Below are 19119 nucleotides of genomic sequence, written 5' to 3' on the forward strand. Positions count from 1 at the left end.
ATCAGCAATAGCATACTATTATTTCATCACATCACAGTCAGTACAAGGACCTTTCCTACATGTGTCACTATTTGATCTAGCTTGAGCTCACTGATCTGTAAGTAATTATTTAATACGCGCTGTCTGCAGACTTACCAAGCCTCAGGCACTGTCGCATTAGACCTCCAGAAGACATGTTTTTTTCAGCTTCAATCTCACTAAAATTTAGAGAACTGGCAAATACTAGTACATCAACCATTGCCATCAGACGGCTGAGAAAAGTTACTGCTGTCTCTGCTGACATTCCTTGTGTCACTTCAATATTTTCCAATTCAGTCTTTAAAAGGAGATAATTGAATTAAACAGCTTGAACTCAACTGAAATATAATGACTGCAGCATATACACATACAAATCTAAATTGTTACACTTAATGATAAATACATTGAAAAAATTTACATTTTACATTTTACATTTAAAAAATCTCATATTATTACCATTAATATAAATTGTGATCCAAATTCAAAGTAAGACAGCATGAAGAGTGAGAAAATTATTTGTGTTTACATGTTCTAATAGATGATAAAAAGTCTAATATATTTATATAAAGCTATCAGCAATTACATAAAGACAAAGTGTGGTCAGATAGTAAAACAATGTAAAGTATGTAAGGGTAGAACATAGTCTTACATTCTTCCATAGGCTGACAAAATTGTCAGGTAACATATTAATTAAAGTCCATATAGCTTTTACATTCCTTTAGATAAACAAGTAAGAGTGGGAAAAACTGGACAGTTTTGCCCTGCTTCCGTGAATTGATTCTCCCTGGGAATTCTTACTATTGTATTGGTAGCACTGTACAAATTCTCCTGTAAATCAGGAGAGAGTATGTTTACTCCTTCACTGCAGCAACAAGGAGGAAGTAAAAATGTGACAAGTTATATGGCATGCAACTTACATTTCTCAGAGAATGACTATTTCTTTTCTAATGTAGTGCTGTACTGTAATGTAGTGCTTAATGGGAATCTAAAGAAGAATGCTGAATGAGCTCATTATTTCTGAAATGTAAAAATCTTTTCTCCAAGATGTCTAGAATCATGTTTTCAAAAGCATTTGGGTGTCTAACAGTGCAGATGAGTGAGCAAACATTAAGTTTATTTAACAAAAAGTCTACTTAAGCACCTAAACCTTACTTCTACTTCTGGAGCTATGCAAAATTGAAAATTGGACTGAAATTTGATTGAAAATTGAAAATTGGCTTGACTGTGTCCACATTTATATGCTTAAACAATAACTTAAAAAATTGTCTACAGGTGACTGATTCTTATTGATTGTCAATAAGATTTCAGAGCACACGGCTTCTTAGAACACAGAGTTCAGCCACTTTTAATAAACATTACTTTTGTCACATATGCTGCTTTTTATACACTTGCTTAGAGTTATCTATGAAAAATGTACAACAATTTTTGTACTGTTAGGGACATTTCAGAAACTAAAAAAAAAAAAGGAAAAATTAAAATCCTTTATTTCTGTATTTCTAAAAAATTAGTATCCTTCCTGAAGAGTTACTTTTTAGAATAGCTTAGATTATAGCATATGAGGAATGCAAACTGTGCCAAACAGTATTAAGCACAAAACTGTTTTTAAACATGTAGGATATAATGTGGCATGTCTCATCACAATGATAGATAACACTTCATTTAATTTTTCTTAAGGATGTAACATGTCGGTTATAGGAGTGATTTCGGAAGGGCTGTCATCTGTCTGATCTGCCCAATGAAATCAGACAAATGGTAACATGATAACTGTTCCTGGCTTCTATTCTTTAGTCAGGTCTTCCCTTCTTAGTGCGTGCTGTGTTCCTACATTCTCGAAAAATAAGTTTCTGTTTTTTGTAAGAGACTGTAACATCTTTTTTTAAAAGCATTCATCCAAAGAAAATAGATCTAAAAAAACCTATAGCCATAACAGTCTTCTAGAAAATATCATATGTGGTTACAGAAACTTGAAGTTTGAACTCATGCTTCAAATAACATCAAGTTTGCTAGCAGCCTACTGGCTGCCTGCTGTTGATTTTTCTCAAACTTTAATAGTGTTGCATCAATCATGGTCTTAAAACCTTCTCAGTATATCTCTTGCTTCATGTTGCAAGTTATGTAATTAATTCATTTTATAAAATATACATTTTAGTGTATTTTACCAAGATTTTTGAAAAATTTGAATCGAAAAAGTCTTTTAAAAAATCTCCCTAAAATTATATATATAATTATATATATATATAAATAAACAAAACTAAAGGACTGGAGGTCTTTTTAAAGCAAAACATATTATCAGTATTCCTTATTAAAACAGCACATCAATATTCTAATAACATTTAAAATAAGTTCCACTGTTGATCAAGCTGTCGTCAGGTATTAGCAATATTTTAGATTGGCGTAGTGTAAAAAGCCTTAAAAAAGGGAATTTATCACCACCTCATGTCTACTGTGCATACTTTCAAGAGCAGTAACAAGTGTCCCATACAACTACAAGTTCAGGGCCTAAAGAGTTTTTTTCTGCTGAGAACCACGTTTATAACTTAGCTCATGGACCCACCTTCATTTGTTACATTAAGTTACTGAAGGGAAACATGTTAGGAGAAGTTAACACAGCCACTATATTCCTAATTTCATCCTACTGTGTGATATAGGAAAATAATAATAAAAAAGTCAAAATACTAAATGATCAAAACCAAGAAATTTTTGAAAATGCAAAAACTGAAACTTACAGCAGCAATACTAACCTTAGAACCCTGGACATGCAACAGACAAAACAGACAACAGATCACAACAATAAAAGAAAAAGAAAATAATTTAAGTTAACTAAAAATACAATGTAAAATTTAAACAAATTAGTATCTTGGAATTATACATTTGTTTAATTTATAATTAGAACATCATAGCATTTCAGTTCAGCATGAACATTTGAAAATGAAGACATCTAGAGATAGCTACTTACAAGGAAAGAAGCACTGTAAATCTTGTATTATTACAGAGTTCATGTAAACACCGATTCTTCCAAACCAATGCACATATTTTATATAGTACATAGAGCAATTTTATGAAGCAATGTAAACCAAAGTAATGTTTTCACTGATTATATAGAAATAAAATGAGCATTTTACAACAAACCATTCAACTGAAATGTAATAAAGTAGTTAATCTTTGTATGAGGAGGCAAGTAGGCTTAAAATGCTTTGACAAAATAAATATAAATCACAAAAAGTAAACTGTTTCTTCATGCATAATGCTCCTTCCTTTGAAGCAACACAAGATAGTTCATTATATATATTACATTTCGGTGTCTTTTCTTCAACTTAAACCAGTATCATGCTGGATACATGAATGCTTTTCAACCACAGAAAAAAAAATTAAAGATTTACTAAGCTCTAAGGACAGAGTTAGTCTTCAAATTCCTATGTGTACAATTAAATTACTGTGTTAATTTTTTTTATGTTTCAGTTTGGGTTAGAAGCACTTTCTTATCAATATGGGCTAGGAAATCATCTTTAAGTTTTCACTGGTTATATTTAAAAAAATAAGCTTTTTTTTTTTTTTTTTTTTTTTTTGTCATTTAAATAGTGGAAAAACCTAATCTGGCAGAAGGAAGAACAAGCTGAAACAAACTAATTTATTTCCTCTTGGAACAGAAAATATCACACTCATCCTCTTAAATATACCTTCCTCTTCTGAAGCTGGATGCACCTCGAGAATTAACTTGTTGCTATTTTCTCTAGATTGCTAGCTCACAATTTTTGGATCAATGTACCACTGTTGATTCTCAGAATTGTTACAGACCACACTGCACTATGGCATACATGAGTCATGCACATCATAATGCTAATACTATACACAGAACACACAGAAAAATATATAATCTTGGTTTTTAATCCACGGACCCAATAATGTTGTCTTAAAATGTTTGAGTTTTGTAGACAGCTGTCCATATAACACCAGCAGTCCTTAGATCACAATTGAGAGCTGCAGTTTTAAATGAATTAAGAGTGAATTTAAATTCTAGAGTTTGTAGAAGAAGTGGAAAACTAATTTCAAGGGGTCTGGAAATTTACTCTCAATGGTCACAATCATTTCAACTCCTCAAACGCGTTTCTTTTGCCTTACTCGATATCCTTGAGTCCTTGTCACAGCTACTATCCCTGTGGTAAGCAACGATGACTTCAAATTCCTAGATTGTACACAAAATATTTTATCTTGCAATGAGCTGCTATTAAGAGAAAGCATCTTCTGCAAACCTTCTTTCTTATAGCTCCCAAATATACATATTTAACACTTGCACACCATTTTAAGATGATCTTCCCTATAGCTGTTATAAAAAAGAAACCTCAAAGACCACCCTCACAAGCAAGAAACAAAGAAACAGGAAATCAGTATTATATTCCATCATCTCTCTAAAATATTGGCGGCTTAACTCCCAATTTAATAGGCAAGAATCAACAGTGGAACACACTCCATTTTATACTCTAAAGCAACAGAATTGATTGTATATTTTGTTAATATTTGCTTTCATTTTACTTTAGTTCACACGTACAATTCACGTCCCTTTAAAAACACCATCATTTGAAGCCAACCCTTGCACAGACCTTGATACAGGGGTGGTGGTAATTGAAAGTAAGAGAAATACTGAAATGTGGGAATAGATTACAGTGAATTGCAGTACACTTTCCATGCAAATGTATAAACTTCTCTCTACTCTTGAGTCAGGAGTCAGTCACAGATTTGTGTCTCTCTGTATATATATATGAAAATTTATATGCCTATATATATGAAAAGTTTTTTTTTTCTTTTCTTTTTCCTATTCATATTTAATGGCCCCTATTCATAGCACTATTCAGATTACCCTCGTCTGGACAGAGAAAAATGTCAAGGGAAAAGATAGATTTCAGTTTCAAGCATTCAACAGTAAAGAAATCCCTGGATTAAGATTGCCTGTTCTACAGCAGACAAAGAATCATAAAGCAATCTTCAACCCAAGCTAGTAAGCTAGTAGCATTGCCATTTCAGTATAAATCCTAACTATGTAAAGAAAAAAGTTTTCTGTAGTGGAAAATTCCACAAATAATCTTTTTAAAGTAACTGTGACAGTACTGATTTTGCAGCAAGGGAAGGAACACAACACACAAGCTGTTGCACAAAGCCAAAAAAATAAAAATAAAAAAATAAAATAAAAAATCCTCCAATATCCTGACAGTAATTTTTCTAAACTTAGCTCTTGGTTATTTTTTGTTTATAACCTTAATTAATTTAAACATCCAATATACAGTGTCTATTCTACTGAGATAAAGGTGAAATGCCTTTAAAAAAAATAAAGATGCAATGAGACATATAACAACTAACTCTATACCAGATTGTTGAGAAGGGAGGTGTTCAGCACAGTTAAAGACTAAGCAGCCCAGGATAAGGCCTCCCTTGAGCTCAGATTGACATATGGAAGTCAAGGAACTGATATGGAGCTGAAATGAAGTATTATTACATGTGATCTTGTAAAGACACTATGTATGTCTGTCTGTCATTTTCTCTGTTAGAAAATAAGTAAGCTATGTCATAAAAAGAGGTGGGATTCAGCTCCAGGTTAACCTTCATCACAATAAGTGGAGCTTACAGAGATATGGTTGACTATCCACAAGATGTGGATAGATCCACTTCAGGGATAGCTGAATCGTTTGCTTCTGTTGAGTAGATTCCCATTAGTTAGATATCCTGTTCACATGCAAATACTTCAAGCAGATACCTAAGTTTACCCTAATCCCTTCTTGAATTTCATCATGTTTTATCATCCTCTCATAAGGGCAAGGAAGAAAGAAATGAAGTAAAATGAGCTCATTCTTGTTGATAAACTGAATATAGGTATTCCACAGGATCTACAAAATGGGAGAGTTTTTCACACCCTAGTTCAAGCAGGAAAGCTCCACAGAATAGAGATATGGAGGATCAGAGGCTTCAAAAGACAGACAGACTAAACAAGACGAAGACTCTATGGATTCAAACAGACACACCAGGATATACGACTCAAGCCTACAAAGTCATAAATGATACAGAGATGAATAAAGAGGCGATTAAGCACTCCTTTCATAGCAGAAATTGTAAGGCACATAGTGTCTTTATGCTTTTTAAGCAGGCTTAAAAAACAAAGACAAGAAGTGCTTCAAAGGTTATATAATTACTTTGTCAGACTTGATGCCATAGGATATTAGAGAGGCTAAAAGAGTAAGTAGCTTCAAAACAGATTAGATAAACTCTAGAAGGATAAATTCCTCAGTTGTTATTAAACATGACAGTCTGGATACCCTCTCTAGCTGTTAAAATCCTAAATGCTGAAATAGAGTATTATTAGAGCAATCAATATGCTTGCTCAGACTTTTGTAGTTTTTCTGTAAGCTGCAGTCACTATTGGAGGCAGAATAGTATACCAACGAGGTCCCTGGACTGTCCCAGTATGGCAGTCCATGTAGCATGAACCACTTTGTTTCATAATAGCATTGCAATACTGTTTGACTGGACTTCTAATAGCATGCCCAGTTTAAATTACAGAATCACAGAACCATTGAGGTTGGAAGAGGCCTCTGGAGATCATGTGGTCCAACCCCTGCCCAAGCAGGGACATCCAGAGCAGGTTGTTCAGGACCACGTCCAGGTGGCTTTTGAAGATCTCCAAGAAGGGAGACTCCACCACCTCTCTGGGCAACCTGTGCCAGTGCTTGGTCACCCACACAGTAAAGAAGTCCTTCCTGAAGTTCAGACAGAACCTCTTATGCTTCAGTTACTTACATCAATTATTGTTTGTTTGTTTGTTTGTTTGTTTGTTTGTTTGTTTTTCCTCACAAGATATACAGTCTGTATTTTGTCACGTAGCTCATGAATCAAATATTTTCCTCAACGGTCTAAGATAAATTTGTTGCCTTACTATTTATGGTAATAATTTTTAAATATGCAAACATACCATGAGTAACTAAAAACTGACTTCTCCCAGATGTCTGAAGACATGTTTATTCTGAAGTGGTTTCTTTAATAATATAAACTTTTGCTCAAGTAAACATCTCAAGTCGCCTGCATGTAGCAAATCTTGGGATAGAGTCATGTAATGCACAAATATTCTGTATTATTTCAATATCATAATTTTTGCATAAGGCCCAAGAACTGAGACTGTAAATGCGGGAAGATATTCCCTGAATAGTAACATTTTGAGTCATGTGCAGTTCTGGACTCCTCCATAGAGGCATGGACATACTGCAGAGAACCCAATAAAGTGCCATGAAGATAATGAAGACAATGGAGCATCACTCCTATAAGGAAAGGCTGAGGGAGTTGGGACTGTTCAGCTTGGAGAAAAGAAGACTCAGGGGTGATCTCATCAATGTCTACTATAAATACAGAGAGTGCAATGAGGACAGAGCCAGACTCTTCGATGGCATGCAGTGGCAGGACAGGAGGCAACAGGCACAAACTGACAGATAGGAGGTTCCCTCTGAACATCAGGAAGCACCTCTGTACTGTGCAAGTGAGGGAGCATGGACACAGGTTGCTCAGGGAGGATGTGGGGTCTCCCTGCTTGGAGAACTTCAAAAGCATCTGTACAGGGTCCTGGACAATCTGCTCTAGGTGTCCCTGCTTGTGCAGGGGGATTGGACTAGATGACCTCCAGAGTTCAACCTTTGACCGGAGGTCAACTTTCAACCTCAGACATTTTGTCCTTCTTAGAATAGGTAAGGGAGAAAGAGTATAGGCTCTTTCCTCCGTTGATGGTTACTCAGGCAGAAAGTGTCACTATTAGGCCTGTTGTAAATATTTTTATTCAGTGGAGAGTTTATATAAATCTTCTAATTTCAGACTTCTCTCTTCCAATTAGCAGCTCATGAGAGGAGGAGAGTGAGATAGAGTCTTTTGTAAATGACTGTAAGCACTAAACTACCTTGCCCTTTCAGGTCTGAAAAGAAATACATTCCTAACCACCACATCAGCCACTTTCTCCACTGCAGTTCTAGGATGCAGAAGTATTACAGGTCTGAGAAGCAGTATGAAACTTTAAATTCATCATATGATGGATATTCAGAAGAGGTCCAACAGGGTATCCAATCCCTTTGTAACTGTCATCCAGAAAAATATTAAAGGAGAATATTTTCTCAAAGAAAGAGGAAGGATGTGCTGGCCTATTTGTGTCTCTTACAGTGATGAATAAATCCTCATCTCCTCTCCTCTGCTCTGATCTGCTCTCCTCTCCTCTCCTAAGAGTATGATTAATTCAGTTTAAAAACAGCTATTGATCTTTAAGTGAATGAGTATATTTCATAACTTAATTTTATCATCCTAAACAGATGGTATATTTGAGCACTTAAGTAATACACGGAGTCCCCATGTAGTGGAGAAATGTATGTATAATACACAAATTTGAAAATGTAGTCTTCTGTATTGATGTATAAAAATCACTACTATTGTTGCAAGGTAGTATGAACAGACAGTATTTTAACAAATGGATATATAGTTTATAAAGCTGTATCAAATATATATATACATACACACAGACACACTATTCAGAATAAATAAAGGAAATAGTGAATTGCAAAACTGTTATCCTGTAGGAGGGAGGAGGGATTCACAGTGTCATAAACCAGGACAAAAAAGCTAAAAACAATAATACTGTTCAATGGAATGAAAGTTTAATTCACGCTGTGCCTATTTTGTATGAAAGACAAAAAAGAAAACATCTTCATTTTCAAATGATGCCTAAAAGATTTCTTTCTAAAAATATCTGCCGATGTCCTTTTATCTAAAGTACAACCTTCATCTCAAGATGGGTTCATGCACACTCTCATACATGTCAACATTCTTTAAAATGTAACAAGCAAAACCTTTTATTCAGCAATCTTAGTGTCATTCTTTTGACTACAAACTCAAATCTTTTCCGTGAGTCCTGTGTTTCTGCTAACAGCAAATAATTTCCTAGTTAACAGAGAAAATAGTGCAGAAATAGCATTAATTGTCTGTCTGAAAATCATATTTTAGCCAATTACTAGTCAATACTTTCATATCTTTCAAATAAAACAGTGCAAAACAGTCTTTTGTTAACTACCTAGAAGTAATAGGAGTGGCAAAGTAATTTCAGTTGATGAATGGTAAGAGATTGAGCTTATACTGCAAAGTTACATTTGCAGTACTCAGTACTTAATAACCACTTCAGAGGAACTTTGTCCCTTCTGTGCTTCATTTTCTCCCCTTTCAAAGACCAATACTAGCTACAAATGCTTATGGGATGTTCAAAATAAATTTTTTAGTTTGAAAGAGGTAGTTACAGATATTACATGCACAGATACGGGTTTACATTCAAATACTGTATTACTTACTCTTGACAATAATGTAACATACAAAAAATATTTCTCCCTTCTTTCATGAAGCATTCTATTAGGCTACTCAACCTGTCTGAGCTATTAGGCTACTCTACCTGCTTCTCACCTAAGAACTTACAACTTATTAAGAACATAAGAGTAGATAAGAATATCAATAAGAACAGATTAAAAAAAATAAAGGAAAGGTAACAAGATCAGTACCTATTGAAGGAAGAAGTAAACAGAGTGTAGCGAGGGGTTGACTTTATCATTTGGCATGCAAACAGATGGTGGCCAAGCAACACAGGTTTATGAATATCAATGAGTGGCCATCATAAGACATGGAATTTTCTCATAGTAGCCATAATTCATAAACATGGTAATAATGGTCTTCTCTTTCAGATGAAATATTACTATTCTTACTTAGTACTACTTCATTAATAAAATTAACATTTCAAATGAAAATTACTATAAACACTCTGAACATTGAAGCTTAACAGTTTCAATTATAAACTTCAACTTTTTGAAGGAATTAGTGGATAGGTTATAGGAATCCCTAAAGAAATAAAGTCATCTGCAAACAGTAGTTTGTATTATTAACAATTTTTAATATGACCACTAGGTGGAAATATTGTACTTACAGTTGGGGATGTGGCTGCTGACAGCAATGGTAAAATTCCTCCACAAGCAATAATAATGTTGTCTACCATCTGGGAAATGAGGTGTATTGTGTTGTGTACAAAAATAATATTTTCATTGCTATTGACAAAGTCCATCACAGACTTTGTGGAGTGACTGCAAGAACAGGAAAGAAAGGATGGATTAAAACCAAACAGTTACAGTGAAAGTTTAGGTAAATTTATTCTTTGCAAAGAGACACGAATGTTTCTGTTATATAAAGTAGATCCTTGTCTACGTAACTTTGCATGTAAATTGTCTAAAAATATAAACAGACTAATCTGATGTACAAATTGACTGCTAATTTCACACCAGTGAAAAATAGTTTCAGATCAGTTTCAGATATACAGTTGAGAACAATGGCTCAAAACCTGTTATTCCTATCACTCAGTCCTTCTCTTCAGAGGCAGTTCTACTGAGAGCAATGGGATTGTTTCTTATTATTCAGTTGATTAACAGAGTTCACCATACAGTACCAGTGTCATGTCAAGTAGCCCTGATAACACCTAATGAACTTAGGTGCATTTTGTCTTGATTTTTTTCAATTGTCATTCCTGCAGGCTAATCTGTTAGAGTGGTACTGATCAAAGAAACCTTCTGATGGTGTTTTAAAGTAGAAACTTGATGATCTGGTGATACTTTGACCTAATATTAACTTTATTAACTAATATTAGCTTTAGCATTAGCCAAAGCTTTGCGAGATAGATATGCTAATAATATTACTTGAAATCTCAGCAACTCCAAACTGGTAAGAAATTGTCCCATGAAACAGTCACTCCCCCAAAATACAAAAAGCTAGGTGAAAATATTGAGGAACACTTGGCCAATTATTATGTTCCTTTTTCCAAAACAACCTTGTTGCCGGCCATTCAACAAAAATTAAAGTCTTCAAATGAAAATATGCAAGCTAAAATTTTAATCTCTAAGTGTCACATAAGCATAAAAGACAAAAGAAAATATTTCTCCAAAATATATCTATATTTAAATTGTCTATTTCCTAGTGACTATCACAGAACAGTTCCCCAAACTGGAAACTTAATGCGATGTAAATTAATTGTTTGATACAACTAAGGTAAAGTTTTCTGAAAATGAGTTACTGTGTTCTAGAAATGAGATTAGATAGTGTCTATTATACCTAAAGGTAGTGATAACAAGAAGCTACTGAGTATCTCTGTTAAAGAGTGCAAAAAGCTAGGAGATCGTATTGCTGTCATTAGAAGTAATCTAACCACCAAGATTAACTACAACCAGAAGCTGGCATGCAAAATACAATTATCAACTAGAAAAGATGATTTCTTAGAAAAATTTATAGGACAGTTTTTTTTTTTTTTTTTTTTAATACAGTTTGCAGGTAGAGAAACTCTCTTTTAATTAGAACAATTGAAAAAAAATGGCAATTAACAGACACACAAGTCTTCCTCAGGTGTGAAACATGAGTACAGATTCTAACACTAAACATAAGCTGAGACAGCAACTCAGTTTGGTCAGGTATGCATGAATTATACAGTCTCGGAAGAAAACAGAAATTGTTACCCCCGATATAGAGCTGTTACAAGCTGGGAAGGGGCAAAAAGAAAAGATACAAGATACGGTAGGGCACTTCAGCTTACACCAATTCTCTCTCTTCCCATTATCTCAGTAACATTCCCTCTACAACACATCTAATTTTTCCTTGTTGACAGGAATGTAAAACAGGATTTAAATAAGAAGTAATCATCTACCTTCTCCAAACATGTACATCTGTTTCTAGTGCAAAAAGCAAGTCTGTCAGGAGCCGCTGGTGCATGGGAGACCATTTAAACTCTGGAATACGAAACATAGTTGTGCGTGGACCTGGACTAAACTGTCGTCGCTGCTCTTCTGTCATTGGCATTCCTCGAAATCCCAAGTCAACACGTAAATCCCGATCTTGCTGGGTGACAGATCGACCCTGTACTGCCTACATTAACAAGAAGTTCAAAAATCATGTTAAGTTTCTGTAATGTGTTTTTGAATGGTTCACAGACTTTCAGAAAGGATGGGCCAGAGCCCATCTAGGATGGTCTCAAGCACAAAGGAAAGAATGGACTCAAGCACAAACAACTGGAGATACAGATATTCCAGTGCAGGCACTATCATTCATTAAAGGAGCTACTCCAAATCAATCAGCACTGAGGTGCTATGGCTTGCCTTCCTTTCAGCTATTCACTGATATTTTACATTTGGGTTATTCACTTGAAATATTACAGAAAAGACCAAATGCGGCATGTACAAGGTCAGCAGTGACAAGATTTTGTTTATAGGAAACAACTATTCTTTTGCATAGATAGCACAATTTTCTTTGACGAAACAAACTGACAAACTACACAGCGATGGCTTCAAGATATCAGTGTACTTGCACTGTACAGTTCATCATCTTCTAAAACCAATTTATTAATTTGGTATTTTTAGCAGGATCATTAAAGGATCAAATCTACTCCCAAACCTAATGTTGTTACGCTTTGTTAATTGGTTAACAGTTTTATGGATTCTTAGGATATTCTTTAGATTCTCCCATCAGGTAGAAAATGGGAATTTTATACCCTTTTAATATCTACATAGTCGTGACTGTTTCCTCTTGGTGATTAATGACAAAAGCGAAAGATACAGACTATGATGGAGAAAACTGTGAAGGAAAAAGTAGTAAAGAACAATCATTTAGACCAAATTAGAGGCCAATATCCATAACAATGACATTATTTATATTGTACAACATCTCTGAAAGGAAGAAATACAAAGTATGCTCCTTGGTTTTATTTTAAAGTGAGATTAGATTAGTTTTAGACTGGAAAAATAGAAAATATACTTGTTTTGTTCACATACTCATTTCCTGATCTCTATATACTGCTTTAAATTTTGCCTTAAAAGCAAAAAGACATTTATGAAATATTTGTATTAGCGTCATAAAAATGGAAATGGCCCTGGAAATGGCACTGGAGTTAAATTGGAAAGCTTCTTAGATCTGTAGTCTGGTTTTGATCTGATCTATAGCCAGATTTCTGAGAGCAGGGCAGGTTTCTTTCATTCAGTTTGACCTGTTCGTATCAATATCGTTGCTTTGGCTTCCAATTCCTATCTATTCCTTAGAATATTGATATATTAATAGAAATATAGACATTAATAGACTTATCTTTAAATAATAATAATTATTTTTTCCAGGAATTAATTGAGATTTGAATCTTTTAAATTATTTTTCTGCAGTGTGCTTTCAGTTCTATTTTCATTCTTTCATAGTTCAGATCACAGAAAAAATAATATTTCCTTTGGTGTTTTCTTTGACGTTTGCTTTTACTATTGACAAAGGCATTGAATCTTTGAAATATGGAAGAGATCCCTTCTCTATTTTGTTGGGCATTTTGTTGCCTCCTTTCAGTCCACTTGAGCTTACTTTGAGTAGTAAGACATGCTTACTGCTTACTGATAAGGTAGAGAACTGATTGCAGATCTGTTTTTAGAAAAACATGTTATCATTTCCATTTGCATACCACTTGCTCCCTCTTTGGTACAACTATATGCAGTTGTCAAGTCACTTACAATAATGGTATCATAACTGCACCAGAACAGGATAGCTTTTTATTTAGATAATACTTCTGTAATTGCAACAATAGGCTTTGGTGTGCATTGCACAAACCACCATGAAACCCAAATATCTACTTGGGTGGCCAATGTTCAAACCCAACCCAACCCAACCCAACCCAACCAAACCTAACCTAACCAAAAGTGTTTTCAGTGATCTCAAAGCCAGTGGAATCAAATCTAATGTGGCAGTGCCCACACACACTGCAATCTAAACTCGAGCCTCCAGCCTCAGTGTAAACATGCTAATTATATTACTGCTTTTTACTCATGAAAATGATAATCCTTGGTGAGAATCACAGAATCATTTGAGTTGGAAGGGACCTTAGAGATTACTAGTTCCAACACAGTTCCAATATTTAATACATATTTCCATCTATTTTTATTAGTTAACTTCATTTAAAAATAAATGATTTAACTATGGAGACCTTACACTTCACAGGGCATTTCCAAACACATAAAGAAGTGATTAGAAGATAACAATTTTGGTGGTTACACAGTTTACAATTGTTTTCAAGAAAATCATTTAAAAGAGATATTTATGGCTACTAACTCATAGTATTTTATCAAGGATAATAGTGGGAAAGAAATGTAATTTAAGTAACATATGGAGAATCAAGGGAGATAAATAACTTCTAGAGTTGGACTCTGGAAGAGTATACACTTTGTAAATAATTTGCAGATCCACATGATCTGCTAGGAATTTTCTGGGAAGCTAAGAGTAAAGCATTTGAAAAATGGTTTTCTTATCTTGTAATGATTTCATAAAAGTTCATTAGGAATTCATGAGGCATTCCTATGTTTATAAATCAACTACTGCATATGAAATTCATCAAGGAAAGAGGTTAAAGGACAGAAATGTCATAAAGTTGCACCAACAGTAGCAAGTATGAAGTCAGATTATTTTTTTTTCATTAAAGGCATCTTACTAATTCATTGTGTTTACGTGTGCATATCTGTATATAGAAATTGAATGTTTTCTCTTGCTTTTTACTCTTTAAACAAAACTCACATCTCAAAATAAATATTGTCTGCTCCTTTTTCTTGCTCTCCTGCATTCTGTCCCATTTGTCAGTTTGAATGATAATAACAGTTTTAATTTTAAGACTTAAAATAAGGTACTTCCTATCAAGAATTTCCAGGGGTCATTCTTTATTACATAGAATCCTTTCAAATATAATAATCCCTATACAGTGCTTGATACTCTGTCCCTGATGTTATGAGGCTTTTCATAGTTTTGAAAAAATGCAACAGGAGAACCCCAAATTTTTCTTATAACACCTGACCAGGGAATGAAAAGTTTTGAGTTTCATCTGCTCTTCTCTTCAAAAGAGAGGTTCTTGTCATAGAATAGAGACTGAGAAGAGAGAGATTTCAGAACCTTCTGGTGTGAATAACCAGTGAGTAAGTTTTTGTGTAGCTCTAAAACTTTTTGACAATGTCACACACACTACACGGCATCAAGCAGAGCAACTTTTGTAAGCACTGGCTCTTCTTCCATAATTTCAGGTAGCCTACCTGACTTTAAAATCCTACAAGATAAATACTGGTGTACATACTTGACATTATAGTGAGATAGCAAATCTTTAAGTTAGTCATTTTTTCCCCCAATAACATATTAAGTTAGTCATTTTTTCCCCCAATAACATCCTTAAAAGCAATCTTTGATTACATGCTATTGGCCAAGAACAATGTTAGTGAGTAAATTAATTCTATGCTCTAGAAGTTCAAAGTGATCCTATATTTCACTGTGCATACAGAGCATGCACAGGATACAAAAGCACAAATTCAAAGAGTAGACTTCTATCTTGGACTTCCCATTTTAAGAATGCTTCTTGGACTTCCCATTTTAAGAATACTGTGGCTTTTACAAAAACACTAGTTAGAATTTTTCAGAGAGATACCTAGACAAGAAAGAATCCCTGAGAAGAATGTAGATACCTCTTGTTTCAATAATGATCTCTGGTCTGGAAATCAAGTCAGTTTCTCTTCTATTATCCCTAAACTATTCCTTTTCTTTCTAAACAACTTTTATGTGTATCTCATAATAAAATAGAGATATTTCATTTCTAATCTTAGAAGACATGCTAACAATAGGCTTAAAACAGAATTCTAAGAGCACTGCTTAATCCGTCTACAGGAAATAAGGGAAATGGATAAGAGATTCTCTTAGCTAAGGTTTTTAAAATTAAAGCATAGAGCCATAGAATGGTTTGGGTTGGAAAGGACCTTAAAGATCATCTAATTCCAATCCCCTGCCCTTGCCGGGGACACCTTCCACTAGACCAGGTTGCTCAAAGCCCCATCCAACCTGACCTTTAATGCTTTCAGGGATGGGTCATCCTCAGCTTCTCTGGGCAACTTGTTCCAGTGCATCACCACTCTCTGAGTAAAGAACTTTTTCTTTATATCTAATCTAAATCTACTGTTTTTTACTTTAAAGTCATTATTCCTTGTCTTATCACTACACTTTCTGACAAAGAGTCCCTCCCCAGCTTTCCCATAGACCCCCTTAAGGTACTGGAAGGCTGCTATAAGGTCTCCCTGGAGCTTTCTCTTCTCCAGGTTGAGCATCCACAATTGCAAGAGATATTTTCTATACAGACATAAAAGTTAAGGAGTTTTCAAAGTAAGTAGGCTTGGAAGATGGAAACTTTTCACATTATTAAGGAAATATAGTTCAAAAATCACTCAGACCACAAACTATCGATGTATTCAAAAACAAAGAACAGTGATTACATCAGACACATATATAGCTACAGCACTTGAAACTTACCTGGGTTGTGGTGGTTGTCTGGATCTTCCGTATCTCCTTTCCTGCTTCCTTACCATCATCAGATCTTTCTGTATCTGATATTATACTTCCTGCATCAACATTAGGTACAGTTTTGCTACCAGAAGACTCTGTCTCAAGAGTTGTGGCAGTCATTTCAGCATATTCTAATCCTTTAGATGATGAAGCCAACTCCCTCTCAGAAATGCTACTCATTCCATCTGAAGTTGTATGAATCTTAAACTCCTTGTCCTCTATTATACTTGAAGCGCACGTTATATCTACACTACCTGCCATATGTGCAAGCAATCCCAAATCATCATTTACGCCAAGATGCATCTGAGTGTCTTGCACATTTGGAATAGAAATATGGTTACTTGAAAGTTCAGGTAGAAGTTTCTCCTCTTGGCTGGGTATTTTATCAAAGAGAAATGAGGTACTGTTAGTAGAAGGTTCATCTTTCTCATCAGCCAGAGTTATTAATGGACCATTATCTTTTTCCTCATTCTTCTTAATAATACCTACACTTCCATGAACATTGTTTTGGAGCTTCTCAACAGCAGCACTGTATACATTATCTAGAAGAGATTCAACTTCTACAAGTGCACCATTTTCTCCAGTTACCAGTGTCTCCGGTGATAAATCCATATCATCAAGCTTTACTTCTGTAGCTTCTACCTTTTCAGCTTTTATATCAACTAAAAGGTCATGAACTTCCACATGTACTCCTCCTCCTGGTCTCTCAGCACTTCCAAGCACATCATCAGACACCTTTGTAGCCATGAGCAAGTCCCTTGTATCTGTACTGACAGGATAATCTGTTTCACTTTCCGGACTTTGGCTTTGTGAAAGGTCTTCTATCTCTCGGATTTCCATTCCACCTTTTGCTCCTGTTGTCTGAGATGAAAGACCTGAGATAGTGCTCACGTTACCCTTTTTCCCCTTTTTTATGTTTTCTTCCTCTTGCCTTTGATACTCTTCATACATTTTAGCTAGGTACTCCTTGTGAGCCTCATATGTGACCTTAAAAAAAAAAGAAAAAGATTATGTAGATGAATATATACTACATGAACCTGCACAAAATCTAATGAGAATCTTAACAACTTATTACATACAGCTCACAAACTGTTCCACATAAGAGGACCCGCAATTTTTGACAAAAAATCCCACCTTGACATGTATGGACACAGCCACCAGATGGCACTAAATCACTTTAAATATGATCTTACCATATTACTAGTCCCTTTGGGAGAGTTATCAGGATTTAAAAAACAAAACAAAAAACAACAACAAAACATCCATGGGTCATTTCTTACCTTGGAATGAGCTATAGAAAGAGTATCGACCCACACTCTCCAGCCTCCCCATTCATATTTTATTGCATGATACAAGAGAATACGGAAAATGTTGTAAACCATCTCTGTGATCTTCTGCTCTTCCGAGTTCTTAGGGTTAATGTATCCCAGAGAAAACATCCAGTCCTGCCACACTGAACACTGAAGTAAACATCTAAAGTGAAATAATTAGGTCAAAATATATCCAAAGCAGGCTTACTTATTTTAACGTTACAAAGGTTAAAATAGGAGGAAAATAACATGGTGCATCTACTTTGAAATCAATCTGACCGTAGGAATAAATCTTAAAAGTACTTTAGGATCATAAAAATTTGAAATATATTCTTAACAGAAGAACCAATTACTAGTTACTAAATTAAGAAAAGAAACCACAAACCTATTAAATTCATTTTTATACATTCAATTTAATCTACAATATAAAACTCTACACACAGTACAACAGATTGCTATTATCCACAAGTCAAGGATGAGAAAATACTATTTGTAGTGACATACCTTCTGTTTTCACGGCTATTACTAAAGAGTTTTATCATATCAGACAAGAACAAACGTCGAACTTCCATCAGCTCTGCACTTGGTGTGGAGTTTTTTAACAGCGTTGCCACCACCTTAAGAATCACTTTGAAAGAATAAATTAGTTACAATAACACATTTTAACAGCATTTGGTATAAAAATAAAATAAAGTTGCTGACAGCAACCAATATAAGTATTAACTGAAACTCAAATACACTTGAGATATGCTAATGAAGTGTTCTTGCCTTCCGAACCATATTCTTTCAAAAAAAAATAAAAATCTAAGCTATATGTATATTGTACAAACATAATATATAGTACTTACTTGGATTTTGTATTTTCACTGTAGAATCTGGCTCTGGATGTGGTTTATGAACAACTTGAGTGCACACTTGTTCTGTCAAAATCTAAAACACAGAATATTAAGTTCCTGTTATTTTTAATTAAAAGGTACAGCATTTCTTTGTTCATGTTTTAAATTTTAAGTATACCATTTATCACGGCCACGCTGTAACTTCATATAAAACATTTTGGTAAAATATTTTATTCTTCAAGAATAGAATAAAGCAATTCCTCCATGTAAAGAGTAACATGGATGTACTGTGGTTGGCTAATGTTTTAGTTAGCTCAATAAACATGCAATGGTGTTTTTAAGAGATGAGTCTATGTAAGCCATAAACTAGGAGAAATGAAACCTAGGTGTTAAGCTTGCTGTTTGCTTGAAATGGTATTGCTCGCAGAAGGACGAAGTCTGTTAACAGTGGGAAGAGAATTACCAAAGATCCTATTCCAACGTTCATATTTATTTATCTTAATCTCTTTAAAGTTTCTGACTTCTCACATTGAAGAGTT

The 19119-nt window shown here is 34.5% G+C and overlaps 1 protein-coding gene across 11 annotated transcripts in view; it reads right to left on the reverse strand.

The window, feature by feature from the left end:
- The window catches only part of NBEA (neurobeachin), a 521005-nt gene that overhangs the window by 337933 nt on the left and 163953 nt on the right, over nt 1–19119 (reverse strand). For 8 of the 11 annotated variants that reach the window (XM_066989700.1, XM_048081222.2, XM_048081214.2 and 5 more), the window contains exons 19-26: nt 18593–18674; nt 18249–18372; nt 17715–17907; nt 16402–17421; nt 11753–11970; nt 9995–10148; nt 2745–2768; nt 136–316 (exon numbers count right to left, since the gene is read on the reverse strand). In XM_066989700.1, coding sequence (XP_066845801.1) covers nt 136–316; nt 2745–2768; nt 9995–10148; nt 11753–11970; nt 16402–17421; nt 17715–17907; nt 18249–18372; nt 18593–18674 — 1996 coding nt within the window. The remainder of the gene's footprint in view (nt 1–135; nt 317–2744; nt 2769–9994; nt 10149–11752; nt 11971–16401; nt 17422–17714; nt 17908–18248; nt 18373–18592; nt 18675–19119) is intronic. The other 3 variants (XM_048081219.2, XM_066989702.1, XM_048081215.2) reach the window with 1 other exon arrangement.

Source organism: Anser cygnoides, chromosome 1, assembly GCF_040182565.1.
Source record: "Anser cygnoides isolate HZ-2024a breed goose chromosome 1, Taihu_goose_T2T_genome, whole genome shotgun sequence".
Lineage (NCBI taxonomy): Eukaryota > Metazoa > Chordata > Aves > Anseriformes > Anatidae > Anser > Anser cygnoides.